The sequence below is a fragment of the Podarcis pityusensis genome (genome assembly GCF_964106645.2).
Source record: "Podarcis pityusensis genome assembly, chromosome: 11".
Lineage (NCBI taxonomy): Eukaryota > Metazoa > Chordata > Lepidosauria > Squamata > Lacertidae > Podarcis > Podarcis pityusensis.
In genome coordinates this window covers 41048336-41061490 of record NC_138036.1, presented here as the reverse complement: position 1 = coordinate 41061490, position 13155 = coordinate 41048336, and the positions used below count along the sequence as shown (strand labels likewise).

The following is a 13155-nucleotide window of genomic DNA, read 5'->3' as shown; positions in this document are numbered from 1 at the left end:
CTTACTTTGCACAGTTGTTATGCCACTCTTTCTTTTGCAAAAAGAGCAGTGGCGTGGCCTTGAAGCTTCAGTTTATTGCTATTCAGACTGCCCCATATCATCTACTTTCTTCCTTTTTTAATGTGCTGCAGATGTGTTATCTTAGGAAAAGAAGAATGTACTACATTATGTCTGTAGGACAAAGAGTAACTATGCTTCCTCCCCCTTCTCTTCAACAGCATCTGCAATCCCTGATAATGGGAGGAGGTCCTGTCTAAAGCTGAAAGTCTTTGTACGGCCTGCAAGTAAGTTATTTAGATCTTGCTTAGAGGGTGGCTTAATAGCACATGCTTTGTTTGGTCTGTTAAACAGCAGTAAAAACTTCTTTTTTTACTCTTGAATCCTGTGTGGTATCTGTTCTATATAGCGGCTTTTTTGTTTTTGTTTTCACCATATCTTTTTTATCATTTTTCACAAAGCTTTTACTCTTATTTGTTTCAAGTACACAGCAGTTGCTAACTTGTTGTTTCTTAGACTGTTGTACAAAAAGACAGTTATTGTGGCGTTTGGAAGTATGCCACAACCAAGAGATACGTACATATAATAGAAATAGAAATAGAAATCACATAGAGCAACAACAACAACAAAAAGGAAAATGGGGGATTTAAGGGTGTCTCACTAACATATTTGGCTGTTATCTCTATTTTTGTTATAGACAACTGTATGAAAACTATAGGTGTTCATGACCGTGTTTTCGATGTTAACGACAAAGTAGAAAATTCATTAGAACCAGCAGGTTAGTATGCTTAGAGAATCTCTTTTAACAAATGCCTCTATCCTCTGGTGCGCCTGCTTCTCTTCCCTTCTTTCTCTCTGCATAGTTTGCATGGTAAAATGACTCTGCTTTTACTCATTTCCCGCAATGCTAATATTGTTTATGGTGTTTCTCATTTGCTAGCGCTAGTATTCTTGTCCAATGGATGGGAGGCAAAGTATGCTTTTTTCCATGACAAATTATTTACTCAAACATGGCATCCCAATTTTTTAAAAAATAGCAGTTCCTCTGTCCCCATTCCCACCCCATTTTTGCAGTAAGTTGCCGCAACACCACAGTATCCATTCAGGACATAAATAATTAAGAGAGGAAATGTGTGTGTGTGTGTGTGTGTTTATATACTTTTGATATTGTTTACATGTTTACACATCTATGTATTTAGAAGCATTTAAACCAGTGGTTTCCCTGCCCACAACAAGCAATTGACCCTAACATCATTGATAGGTCAGTTGTCCAATGGGTGGACAGAATCTTATAAATTTAATAAAGCTACCTTTCCAAAAGTGTCACGTTTTGATCTATATGGTAGAACAAATATACAATAAGTTCTACTGGTTAAAATCAAAATTATTTCAGGCTTTAAAATGAGAACAATGGCTGTATATCATTCTGTACCTTTAAACTAATAGCATATGTGAAAGACTTGTCTACAAGTGTTCATAAAGATCCTTGTGCAAATGAGTATTACTATTCAGGCTGATCTTGATGGGAATATATCTGTATGCTTTAAAAGACTGCCTGCAGTACAAATGCTTTCATAAATATGAATAAGATATACATACACTTGGAAGTTTTGCTCTGTAAATTTAGAGTGCAATCTTGTTAATTAAATGCTTTTAAATTTCTTTGATTCAATGGGATTGAGTTAAGCCTAAACAGAACTGTCCCCATTGAAACCAATGTACATAATTATAGCTGGAGCTCATTAAAATATGCATCTCTATAGATGTTTTATGTGTGCATGGATTTATATATGCACTCTGCCAACTAAATATATGTAAACTCTTTTTTTCAAATAATTACTTGCAAACACATTTTTTTTTGCAATCCCATCTGTAATCAGTTACCTCAACACTATTTTTTTCAGTTCTCTTTTTATAGTGAAAATATTAAAGAACTTTTGAAAGCTAAACTGTCTACTGAACATGAACGTGCCTGTGGACATTGCTTTTACATGAGAGATTTTAATCATTATCCATTAAATACAGAATCTTAGAGTGAGCCTATATGGCTAGTTGATAATTGTATTTGTATTCCAGGCTGTGGGGTGGAAAATTTATTCTACCATACTTGAGTATACTCTTGCCCTGTAAAAGAAACATAGTCTTATCCTAAGGAACTAGGAAGTTTTATTAGTCCCTATCACAGATAGTTAATGAAGAGGCAACTGTTTGCAAGGGACAACTATTTTGTGCTGTATGTTCTATTACTGATTTGTCTCTAAGAGCCAGTGCAGATATAACACACTGGTCACTTAATCATTGTTAAGAGATTAGAAGTGGCCCATGGAATTGCACATTTTCCTTCCAGCCATTGCTCCTTGCATGTGAATTCTCTGTTGTTGTTTTACCACAGTTGATGCTAACTAGAATATCTCTTAACCATGGTCTGCTAAGCAGCTTCTCCATGTTTAAATCTGATGCTGAAGTCAGCTTTAACCGTGATTAAAGAAGAAAATGGATTTTATACACAAGAAGGAGTTTGGAAAGGCTTAGGTCTGCATTGACTCAAGCGCACAAACAGCTCTATAGTGACACCTAGTAGCAGAGCACGAGCATTGCAACAGAACTTATCAAAAATCACATTCTTTTGAAAGATGGCTTTATATATTTCCCAAAAACCTCAAAGGAAAAATAATAATATAATCCCCACCCTGCACCACTGTGTCACATTCCTAAATTATTTTAGTAGCTGAAAAGCATATTTGCTGATGCTCTGCGGTTTGTTAAATTTCCTTTTAAGCTCTGCCCCCTCAAATTACAACGTAACGAGCTATGTTCAGTCTGATCAATATATCTACAAATTATGTCTCATTTGTACAAGCTACCACAAGCCTTGATTGGTAGCAAGCATTAGGTCCTACAAACCATGTCCTACTATGACACCACAGTAATGTACACACACATTTATCAGTATTGAAACATATATTATCTTTTTTAAAAGGGTGAATGAAAAGTTATTTATCTTTCACTTTCGAGTGCATTTTAAGGCTCCAAATTATTCATTGACTGCTGGATATCTAACTGCCACACACCTGACATCACATATGATGTCCGTTGTGTGGCAAGTGGGCATGGGTTAGGGAAAACAGCCTCACAGGCCAAATTGGGGCACATGACAGACCTAATTTTGCCTGGAGCCCAATGGTTCTCTACCCCTGTGCTAGCAGAGAGTAGAAATTCAGTGGGGGGACGGGACTTTTCAGTTGTCTCAATGACTTCATAGAGAAGAATGAGAGAATCAAGCTCCACCTTCCGTTATCTGAGCCTTGTTTTTAATCTGAGTTCTCTACATTTTCCATTTTTTCTTAACAGTTTTAAAGTAGCTGAACATGCATTTATCTATCCTTTCAACTTTTGAATATGAGCTAATCCATTGTGAACAATAGGTAGAACCTAAAAGCTTCATTACCACCTCATTCACTCACCAGAGGAGAAAGGACCCCTTGCCATCATTATCCTGACAAATTTGCCGAAGTCTGTTTATCAATGCAGAGTAATTATAGTGCATTTAACTCCTGACACAGGACACAGGTGACATTGGTTTTCATCACGCTGGTATATCAGGGTGTTGCTGTTGTTTCACTCTTACAGCCAAAACCTTTGTGTTGGCTGGCTACTGTCCACCTTATATTTAAAGCATTTATTTAAAAAGACTACTACTTGCACTCACAAATGAGAATTTAAATACTTTTAAAAATGCTTTTATCCTGTTTTAGATGTCATTTTTCCATAATGGAAGTTCCTTCGGCTGGAATTTATCAACTGTTTGAAACTTAAGCACATAGGCGGCCCCAGATGTACTATGGCAGCTGCTCAATTGCAAGGCATTATGATTAAGATACTACGTTAGACACAAATGTGTTATAGCAAAGCAAAATCAAACCAGTTCCAACACACACTTCTCAGTATCGATAAAGGCAAAATACTTATGCAAGAAGTTCAGTTTCCATAAAAGTCTAAAACAGTTGCGTATCATTGTCAGTTTTATCCGTGAGAATGTTCCTCTTCTGAGCATGAAGATCCTAAAATGCCTAGGAATCTGTTTTGCAGAAGAGCAGCGAAACCATGTTAATGAGTCATTAGCGTGTGGTATCTAAACGCAATGCAAAATGTTGGTAGAGTGAAGAAGAGTAGGTGGTGCAGGGAGATGCCTAAATGAAAAGCACATTTACGCTGACGCAGAGGCTTCTTTTGCATGAGAAAGTTTTCATACAATCAAAGCCTTCCTCCCACCTTTGATGACAAGGTAGCTCCACCTCTGCATCCCTGTTGCCGGTATAGGGCAACAACAACAACTTTGAAGTTAATGGAGAAGCCACATTGCAGCATGTACAGAGATCTGGAGCAGGGCCAGCTCCCATTCACAGAGTATTTTCACAAGGTTGCCTGAGAAAATATTTGATATTAATTCCCAGCTCACTAACAGTTTGCTATTAACATGCTGCTTCATTAACAGGGACAGTCCCACTGAGTTTTGTTGCATGCTGTCTAAACTGTGTACTAACATGCTAGTATTGTAGTGTACATGTCTGGTTTGTGTGCTCTCCTTTTGTCTTTTACGTTTGGGGTGGGGACAAAGGCAGTTGCCCAGCAGTCAATTTTTTTCTTTTATATTTTCCCCCACCATTCCTCCAAAGTAACTTAAACAAAAATTAGTTAAAACCAGCCCATTCCAATTAAAATAAGATTTAAAATGAATAAATAAAAATAAGAGCAGCAGCCAATTTAATAACATCAACCAGTAATTGTATACAGCAATCTTCCAGGAATTTAATGCCAACTGAAACTTTGGCAACTGAAATTTTATTGCACCCAAAAAATAACATTGTATGGGTTTGAAATGAACCTAAAAAACTGGCAGCCACCCACCTGACTTCCAAAGTTGGTTGTTCCCACAGTAATAGATATTACTTGGGCATCCACCTTGTTTACCTACCCATCATTGCTTAATAATTGGAAGTACATCTAATTTATGGTTCCATACACTTTGTACCATATCAAAAATAAGGAGGAAACTGAATAGTTGAAACTCATAATTCACAAAGTAAACATTTTAAACTTTATTTCTAGGGCAGTAATTTCAGAGAGGGTCTACACCAGCAGTTTAATCAACAATAACATGCTACCATTGTGTTTAAATTCATGGTTTATCTCTGTTTAGCTCTCTAATAAATCATTAAGACAAGATGGGCAACTTGACTTCATTCTGCCTCCTAAAATGTAGGATGTGGCAGTACATTGAAGAAGACATCATCAGCTCTCATTCTCTAATGTGAATTAGTACTTCTAGGTGCTAGGGGTTTCCTGGAGAAGCTTTGAAGCAGATAATCTTGGTGGGCCCATACAATATTAAAAATGTGAGGGCTCCAATAAGACCCCATAAAAGAGCATAAGGACCAGGATGTTTAAAAGTGATTCCATTTGAGTCTGCCCATTCATTAAGGTTACCTGGAGAAAAACTATTCCCCATCCAACCCAAATCTATGTTGCATTTAGCCAGCATGCAAGAGAGAACCTTCAAGATGGCATCTCTGAGGTTCTGATACTCTCTAGCAAGAGTGAATCTGCCTCTTTTCTGCTACCAGTGGGCGAAGACCTCTCTCTTGCAGCTGTCATTTGACCCACTAAGTTTTTGGTTGTTGTTTTTTAATATTCCCATTGTGGTTTTTGTAAATTGTTCTTAATCTTCCCATTGTGGTTATTTGTAAATTGTTTCATCTGCCATTCTTATCTTTGTCTTTTACCTGCCGTTAATTTTGTATTTTATTATGTTTCTATTGTCTTGTTTTCATCTTTTTTAAAACAGAAAAGCAGGGCTTAAATGTTCGTGATACATCAATAAATAAACTCATGCATTCAGGATCTGTTTTATGACTAAAGTGAGATTTTAAGCATTGGAGTTGAAACCAGTGCCTTGCTTTTGCTAGCTTAATTCAGATGAATCAACAAATGAATGCACTTTGAGTTTTTAAGTAACTTATGAGCCAGTTCAGAATGTGTTAAGTATTTGGGGAAAAAATTAAAAGTTCTTCTACCATACTGGGGATTTTACTCGGGGATGCAAGTTCATAAAACTTGCTTTAAAAATTTAGCCTGATGTATCATATACAGTATAGAGACTGTTTCGAATCTGAACATTTTTCTGACACCATAAACTGATCCAACTAGTATGTCTGACATATTCAATAAAAATTAACATGACTAATATTTTCTCTGTTAAGAATAGCTGATATGTACCCTGAAATTGCATCTGACTTTTTGTGATATCATTGAGATGTGTTCAAAAGAGAAATAGAATATTCTGCTCTACCTGTTTCACCACTAATAGGTCTTGGCTTTCCTCAAAGTTTTAATGTTGGTTATTTTTCATTAGCTGTAATTCACCAAAAATTGTATTAATTCCATTCTGGTATTCAACAAAAATCAGTGGTGAAGGTTTTTATCAGCCCTTTAACATTTTCCATTGCATATAGTGACCCTGATAATGTCAGTATCACTGTCCAAATATTTGACAATTAAAGCTATGTTCGTCAGTGAAAACCCAATTTGATTTTTTAGACCCACTGAGCTTGTTAATAATAATAATAATAATAATAATAATAATAATAATAATAATTTTATTTATACCCCCATCTAGCTGGTTTTCCCCAGCCACTCTGGGCAGCTCCCAGCAAAATAGTAAAAACACAATAAAACATCAAACTTCACTAACCAGGGCTGCCTTCAGGTGTTGAGTAACTTACAGTGTGTTAATCTAAAGCTTTCAAATAGGCATGCTATGATTCTGGAAAAACAAATTTGCTCATAACTATTTAGCATCAGTAGTTTTAGAATTAGAATCACAACTCCATTAGAGTTAATATTACAAACCACAAATTCAGTACACTTAAAAGTCGCACACACAACTGCATCCTTTACAGGCCTTTTCTGTTTTTAGTTCTTTTCTATATGAATACTTACAGGGTTAAAAGCTTCAGTGCAAATAGAAGCTAATTAGTATAAATCAGTCTTGCTCAGTATCGTCTACACCAGCTTTTCCCAACCTTGGCTCCCCAATCCTTGGTCCTGCTAGCTATGGATGATGGAAGTTTAAGTCCAACAATATCTGGGGACCCAAGGTTGGAAGAGGCTGGTCTACACCAATTGGCAACAACTGTCCAGGATTTTAGACAGAAGTCTTTTCTAGTCCTACCTGGATTGAACCTGGGACAAAACCCATGCAAAGTCACAAGCTCAGCCACTGCGCTATGACACGTCGATACTTTCACGTAGGCCACCTGACTTGTTCCACTATTGTGGTACTTAGGATTTCTCTAACATGCACCAGTAGTTATGCACTTCCCATCTCCTGAGCTTTTTAAAGGGTAAAACTAACAGAATTGTCATCTCCACACAATAAGCCTAGCCTTCCAATAAAATGCAGTCTACTAATTGTGCCGTGGAGAACAAGTGTTGTATGAATGGTAACATACAGTTGAAGCACATGCTGATTTGGGGGTAATGCAACTGGGACAGAGATATTAATGCACAAGACTATGCCAGGAATTGAACACATGCCCGGTATTTCAGCTAGCAGCTTTTTGCTCACTTTGATAGAGAGAGAAATGTTTGTTGAATGTGCATCACATGTGTATGAATGATGGGGTGTTGTGGTTTTTAAAGCCCCACACAGTACAAAATCTGATTTTCTGTATTGTACTGAAATGCTGGAGCTGTAATCTCGAGGCTCATTAAAGATGCAATGCTTCATTAGAATTTGTGTGTTCTCCCCCCCCCCCATTTGAACAGATGATACCGTACATGAGTCTGCTGAGCCGTCCCGTGGTGAGAACGCAGCACAGAGACCAAGGATATCCAGTCGGCTTTTGGCAACCCTCCTGTTCCTCCTGGCAATGCTTTTGACGTTATAGCACATATTATAGTAATCTGTCACAGACAACATCAGGGTCTTGGAACATCAAAGATCCGCTTAATTGCTCATCCCAAGAACGGGACATTATATTGGTTTTGCTGATGTTGGTTTGTTTCCCTTCCCCAATCTCCTCCCCTTCTTCCTCTGCAACCTGAACTGTGAGCAAAAATTGAAGAGGCATAACTAGCCCTCTTGCCACTCCCCATCTTCCCCGTGGCTTTCCTTGACCCCTTCTAAAATAAAAGGACTCCAAATGAAAATGCCAAATTTCAATATTGACACTAGTGATTCTTACGTTCTCTGCAGCCTCTCTTAAGATACCGCCTCGGTTAGCTCTCTGGGCCCACCTGTATGTGGAGAAGGAAGACTAGTAGCAGGTGCAGTCATTTGGAAGATAAGGAACTTGTTTGGAAAACCAAGAGGAGTCTTTACTCACTCCGATACAATATTTATGTCTCCTCGTTGAGCGCTGTAAGACGATCATGCAAGGCACTGTATCACCATGTCAGGACTGGAGGGGAGATACTGAGAACAGATATAGCGTAATGCCATTTCCTCCAGGAATTTATCAATGAACAGGCTTTTCATAGGGAAGAGATACTGTTTTGTATGCAACTGCCTTGAAAGATTATTCACAGTAGAACTTACGCTCCACAACAGACACTCTTGTCATCAGGGGAGAAGAAAGTGGCTACTGAGGAATGCTAGCACACAAGCAAGGTCAGATAGAGGAAGCTTCGCTGGGGTGTGAGTGCCTCTGGTATCTCTCTAAGTGGATAGTGCACACCAGATTATTTTTCTTTTGAAACAGATCACCATGGTGCTACAATAATTTTTCTTCAAATGCAAAGAGGCATTTTCTGTTCCTTTTTCTTCTTCTTTGTGTGAATAAAGTGACCTTTCCCAAGGCTGATTTACTAGCCGGTAGCCTTCGATACCACTCTTTAAGTGATGATACATGCTAGGATGATAGCAGCACCGGGTGGAGAAAACATGGTCAGAGATGCAAAATCTCCAGGGTGCTCATGATTTGCCTCCCTTTGAAAGTTTGGCAACCACTGGAGTAAACTCCTGCCAGAAAGGGACCAGGATACTTGTCATAGAGGGCTGTGGGTTAGGGAGAAGGAAAAGGTTAGGAAGAGCGTGTTGAACTCTGGAGTGAACGTTGAGGCATTGGTTTTGTAGCTCTCTTCCTTTCCAACACAGTTGAGAAGTGGAAGAAATACCTTTATCAGCAGGAGGATACGTAGGTGGACTCCCAAAGACCTTGAACTAAATATTTTTTTGAAAACCCACTAGAATAGAAAATGCATTATTTAGATATACCAAGTAATTATATATGCTTGTCCTATTTAAAGATGATAAAAATGGTAAGAGGATTATGGGGTGCTGTCTTGTTTGGTTGGAATCAGGGCTGAACCCTTAGGCACCTGAAAACTACTTTGTTAGGGACTAATAAAAACCATTTACCAGGAAATGCCTTCCTTGTGGGTTTCCATTGGCTTAGGCAGGCGTTGATTTGCAGGAGATTGAATAGGCATCATGGAAGTGATTGTTTTAGAAAGTTGACTTTTACCGCAAACTCTTGAGAACAAAGCCTTACAAGAATGCGCTAAATTCCGCAGGACAACAAAAAGTGTAATTTAATACTAAATCATGATGCAAATGGACAGCATTTTGTGAATGTTTTTTGTTTGTTTGTTTGTTTAAGAGAGGAAAGCAGGATGTGTTTTTTTAAAAAAGAAAAAAGTTGAAGGATTTCACGATCCAAAAATAGCAGAAAGTAAATTTAGAGCACTCTGGGCTTGCCTGATACCATACAGTATGGGCTGTGTTTGAAAGCACAGAGACGTCTAATACCGCACACTAACAGCCTATGTTGAGAGATGGCATTGTCCTTACATTAAATAAATCTTCTCTCTTCAGTATAATGCACTTGGTGCACATATATCTCAGAAATGGCAGTGCACAGGTAGCTAGCAAGTAATGACCTTGGAAATAGTGAAAAAAGTCATGGCTGTGGAGCACACCACTTAATGTCCCTGAGATGGTTCCATGTCAACTGCAAACATGAGTTGATGTCCTAACGATGACTATAGCTGTTTTCCATAATTCATCTATAAATAATGAAAAACTGGACTCACTTCTGTCTCGAGAGCACGCTTTTTTTTAGCAACACAAAGTTTTCACCACAGTGAATTCAGCCCTTTGCTTTGCCACAGTGCACTGCTAACCTAACAAATAAAGGCGGCACTGCCTTACAGCGAAAGCTGCTGACAACTGCTCAACATCCAACGCAATCCTTGTGGGCAGTAATTTTGCAGGACCTCTGCTTTGGATACTTAATGGCATCAGGCAATCTCAATCATGCCAAACGAGCAACGTCTGAAGGTTTTTTGAATCTCTCTGGTGTGTGTATGCGTGTCGTTTCGACATCTTGAAAAAGATGCCAGTGTGGAAGTTTACAGCAGCCTTTGTCCCCCGGCGTGAAGTCCGAAGAGCCAAATTCCGCTACGGCAGCCCCTGAGCCCAGGCAAGTGTGCCCTATGCCACCCCCTCCCAGTTTGCCCGAGGGCTTTGCAAAGGGTAGTGGGGAAATAAGGATTGATCTGTTTGGTGGATACTGTGTATCCTTTAATAGACGACAAGGTAACATTTCGTGTTAGTTTAGAAATAATTGTTTTGTACTGTACTTTCTTGGATGGCAAAGGAAAGACGAGTTAAAACAAACAAAATGCTTTGTTCTTTAAATTCTGTATTATTAGCAGCCTCTGTTGTATATAGTGTTTGATAATAAAGTATTAATTTGATTCTTATGTCTTTTGTAAGTGAGAAAATAAATAGACTTTCATGATATTAAAAATTAAATAAAAGAAACGCACCCCCACTGATCATATGACAGAAACATTCACTGTGGCGACTGAGAACCAAATGGCAAGTAGTCGCAACAAGTCACCATTCAGAACTCACCCATGAAACCCATGCACCCAGACGCTCAAGATTTCACGATGTCAAGACTTGGAGCCGTGCGACATTTGATGCTCAATATTTTGTCCTCAGTGTTAATGTCCTGACGTTGGAGCCGTGTGATGTTTAAGCTTAACTTTCCCCTTTGGGGTTGAGTTAGCATGTTGGTTCTCAATGGCTTTGGGATTCTTATTCTTATTTCTTGCGAGGATGGTTTTCCTTCTGATTCTTTGTCTTTTAAAAAAAATTCTTTTCATGGATGGTTTGTTTCAAAAGGGGCCTTGCCAGCATCACATGTGACGTTTTACAGTGACTGGCGTGCCCTCACACCCCCCCCAAAAAAGCAAACAAATTTGAGAGGGGCCATATGTAAATAATTTTCTTTCCTGTATAACCACTGCTGAGGGAAAGAAACAGTAGCTGTTGAGGGAATGTGTTTGGTTGTTTGTTTTTTGTTTTTTAAAAAACTGATATTTATCAATTGCTTTATCAAAGCAGCGGCTGTGTCAGTTTTGAAAAATATGGAACTCATTCATACTGCCGTCAGATTATGTGTATTCATCAGTCTTACTTCCCAAATGCCCTGCATCAGATGTGTTCTTTTTCCTCCCTATTCCGTAACCCTGGCGAGTTTCTTTTTTTATATATCTCCCCCCACCCACCCTGTTTAAAATTTGGAGCAGTGAATGGGCAGATCTGTTTCTGATTTGGCATTACCAAGTTTTTCCCATGCATTCACCCCTGAGTTTTTCAGATGTGAGACAAATCTCCCTACAATAGACTTGCTGCCATTGTCTGTACAGTTTAATAGATGCTGGCATGTTGGAGGTTACCCATGAGTCTACAAAATCCGCTTTCCATACTTACTCTTGACACCCTATTGAAGCCACTCATTGTGTGTCCTTCTGGGTATGAAAGTCCAGCTCAGTGTGGTCCTGTGCTTGTACTGCCCTGCTTTTGCAGTTTCTTTGCACTTATTCATTGAGTGCTGTTCTTGAAATGCTTACATTATATGAACTTAACAGAAATTGTAAAAACGAAACAAACAAACCCATAAGATCTGTATTTGTATATACACGTGTCCGTACAATTATATCTGAATAAAAAAAATTAAAGATTTTCATCATTTTAATGGATTCTTTCAGGCTATATTTTTGTTTGCTGAGTGACATCTTTGTTTCAGGGCCAGCTGTCCTCCATCCTATAAATGTTTTCGGGCAGCGGAAAGCTGCAAGGAATACAGCACTTCACAGTTGCGGAACAGTTGCAATGCAATTTCTGCTTGGGCTAAATGGCTGGAGCCATAGCTGCCAGGATCCGGCCAGATCTGTACCTTGGCTACTGTCACATTCTCTGCTCTTCCCTCCCACTTCCAATCCAGTCATCTGTTTAATTATAAACTTTCTGGTTGGACAATGCATACTAGTGTCTAGGTCATGGGGGAGGCTCACCAGATGTTGCTGGACTCAACTCCCATCAGCTTGGACCACTGGCCATGCTGGCTGGAACTGATGGGGCAGACTAACAACATCTGGAAAATCATAGGTTCCCCACTCCTGTCCTAGATGCTGTTGGTAAAAATCCATCTAGATGTTCTCTGTCCAGTTTTCCTCCCCCCCCCCCCCAGTGTTGAGCACTTGGTATAAAGCACCATATTCTTCGTACCATGGAATGGTGTGGTCTAAGGGACTGCAAACAGGGCAGACAACGCATGGCTCCCCTTTACCCATAGTGCCCTTGGGTTCTGCAAGCTTCAAAAGTGGTCTTGGGGAAAATTCCCAGCGCATCTGCAGACATGGCCTCCATATTCTCTTCAACTCATCCTCCAGGTGAGTTCTGAATGCTGAACTATCCCTCAAAGATCAGTTCAGCTTGGGTAGCTGTGTGCATCTCCACAACATGCAAGTACACAACATGCTAGTGCAGAGTGGTACCTTTTCACATCCATTTTTAATCAAGAGTTTTGGGATGTTTGGCATTTAAAGAAACAAACAAACCTTGAGGAGTAAACCTGACTGGAGGCTCATGGGAAACGAGGACTGACGCAAGGGTTCCAGTACCAGCTGTGACGAAGATGAAGGAATTGCCTCCCATCATTCACCACTCCACCAGCAATTGTTACATATCCTTCACCACCGCTAGGGCAAGTTCCTGAAGACCTTGATATGCTGGCATTGGCAAATGGATTGCGAAGGATCTGAAGGGTGTGTAAGAACTTCACCTGAAAAATAAGGTTGAAA

General features: G+C 39.2%; 1 protein-coding gene across 3 annotated transcripts in view; it reads left to right on the top strand.

Annotated features, from left to right (window-relative positions):
• EFNA5 (ephrin A5) overlaps positions 1 to 11246 on the top strand; it is a 219093-nt gene extending 207847 nt beyond the window's left edge. For 2 of the 3 annotated variants that reach the window (XM_080973195.1, XM_080973196.1), the window contains exons 3-5: positions 219 to 284; positions 695 to 775; positions 7825 to 11246. In XM_080973195.1, coding sequence (XP_080829321.1) covers positions 219 to 284; positions 695 to 775; positions 7825 to 7946 — 269 coding nt within the window. In that variant the 3' untranslated portion in view covers positions 7947 to 11246. The remainder of the gene's footprint in view (positions 1 to 218; positions 285 to 694; positions 776 to 7824) is intronic. The other variant, XM_080973197.1, reaches the window with a different exon arrangement.
• The last annotated feature ends 1909 nt before the right edge of the window (positions 11247 to 13155 follow it).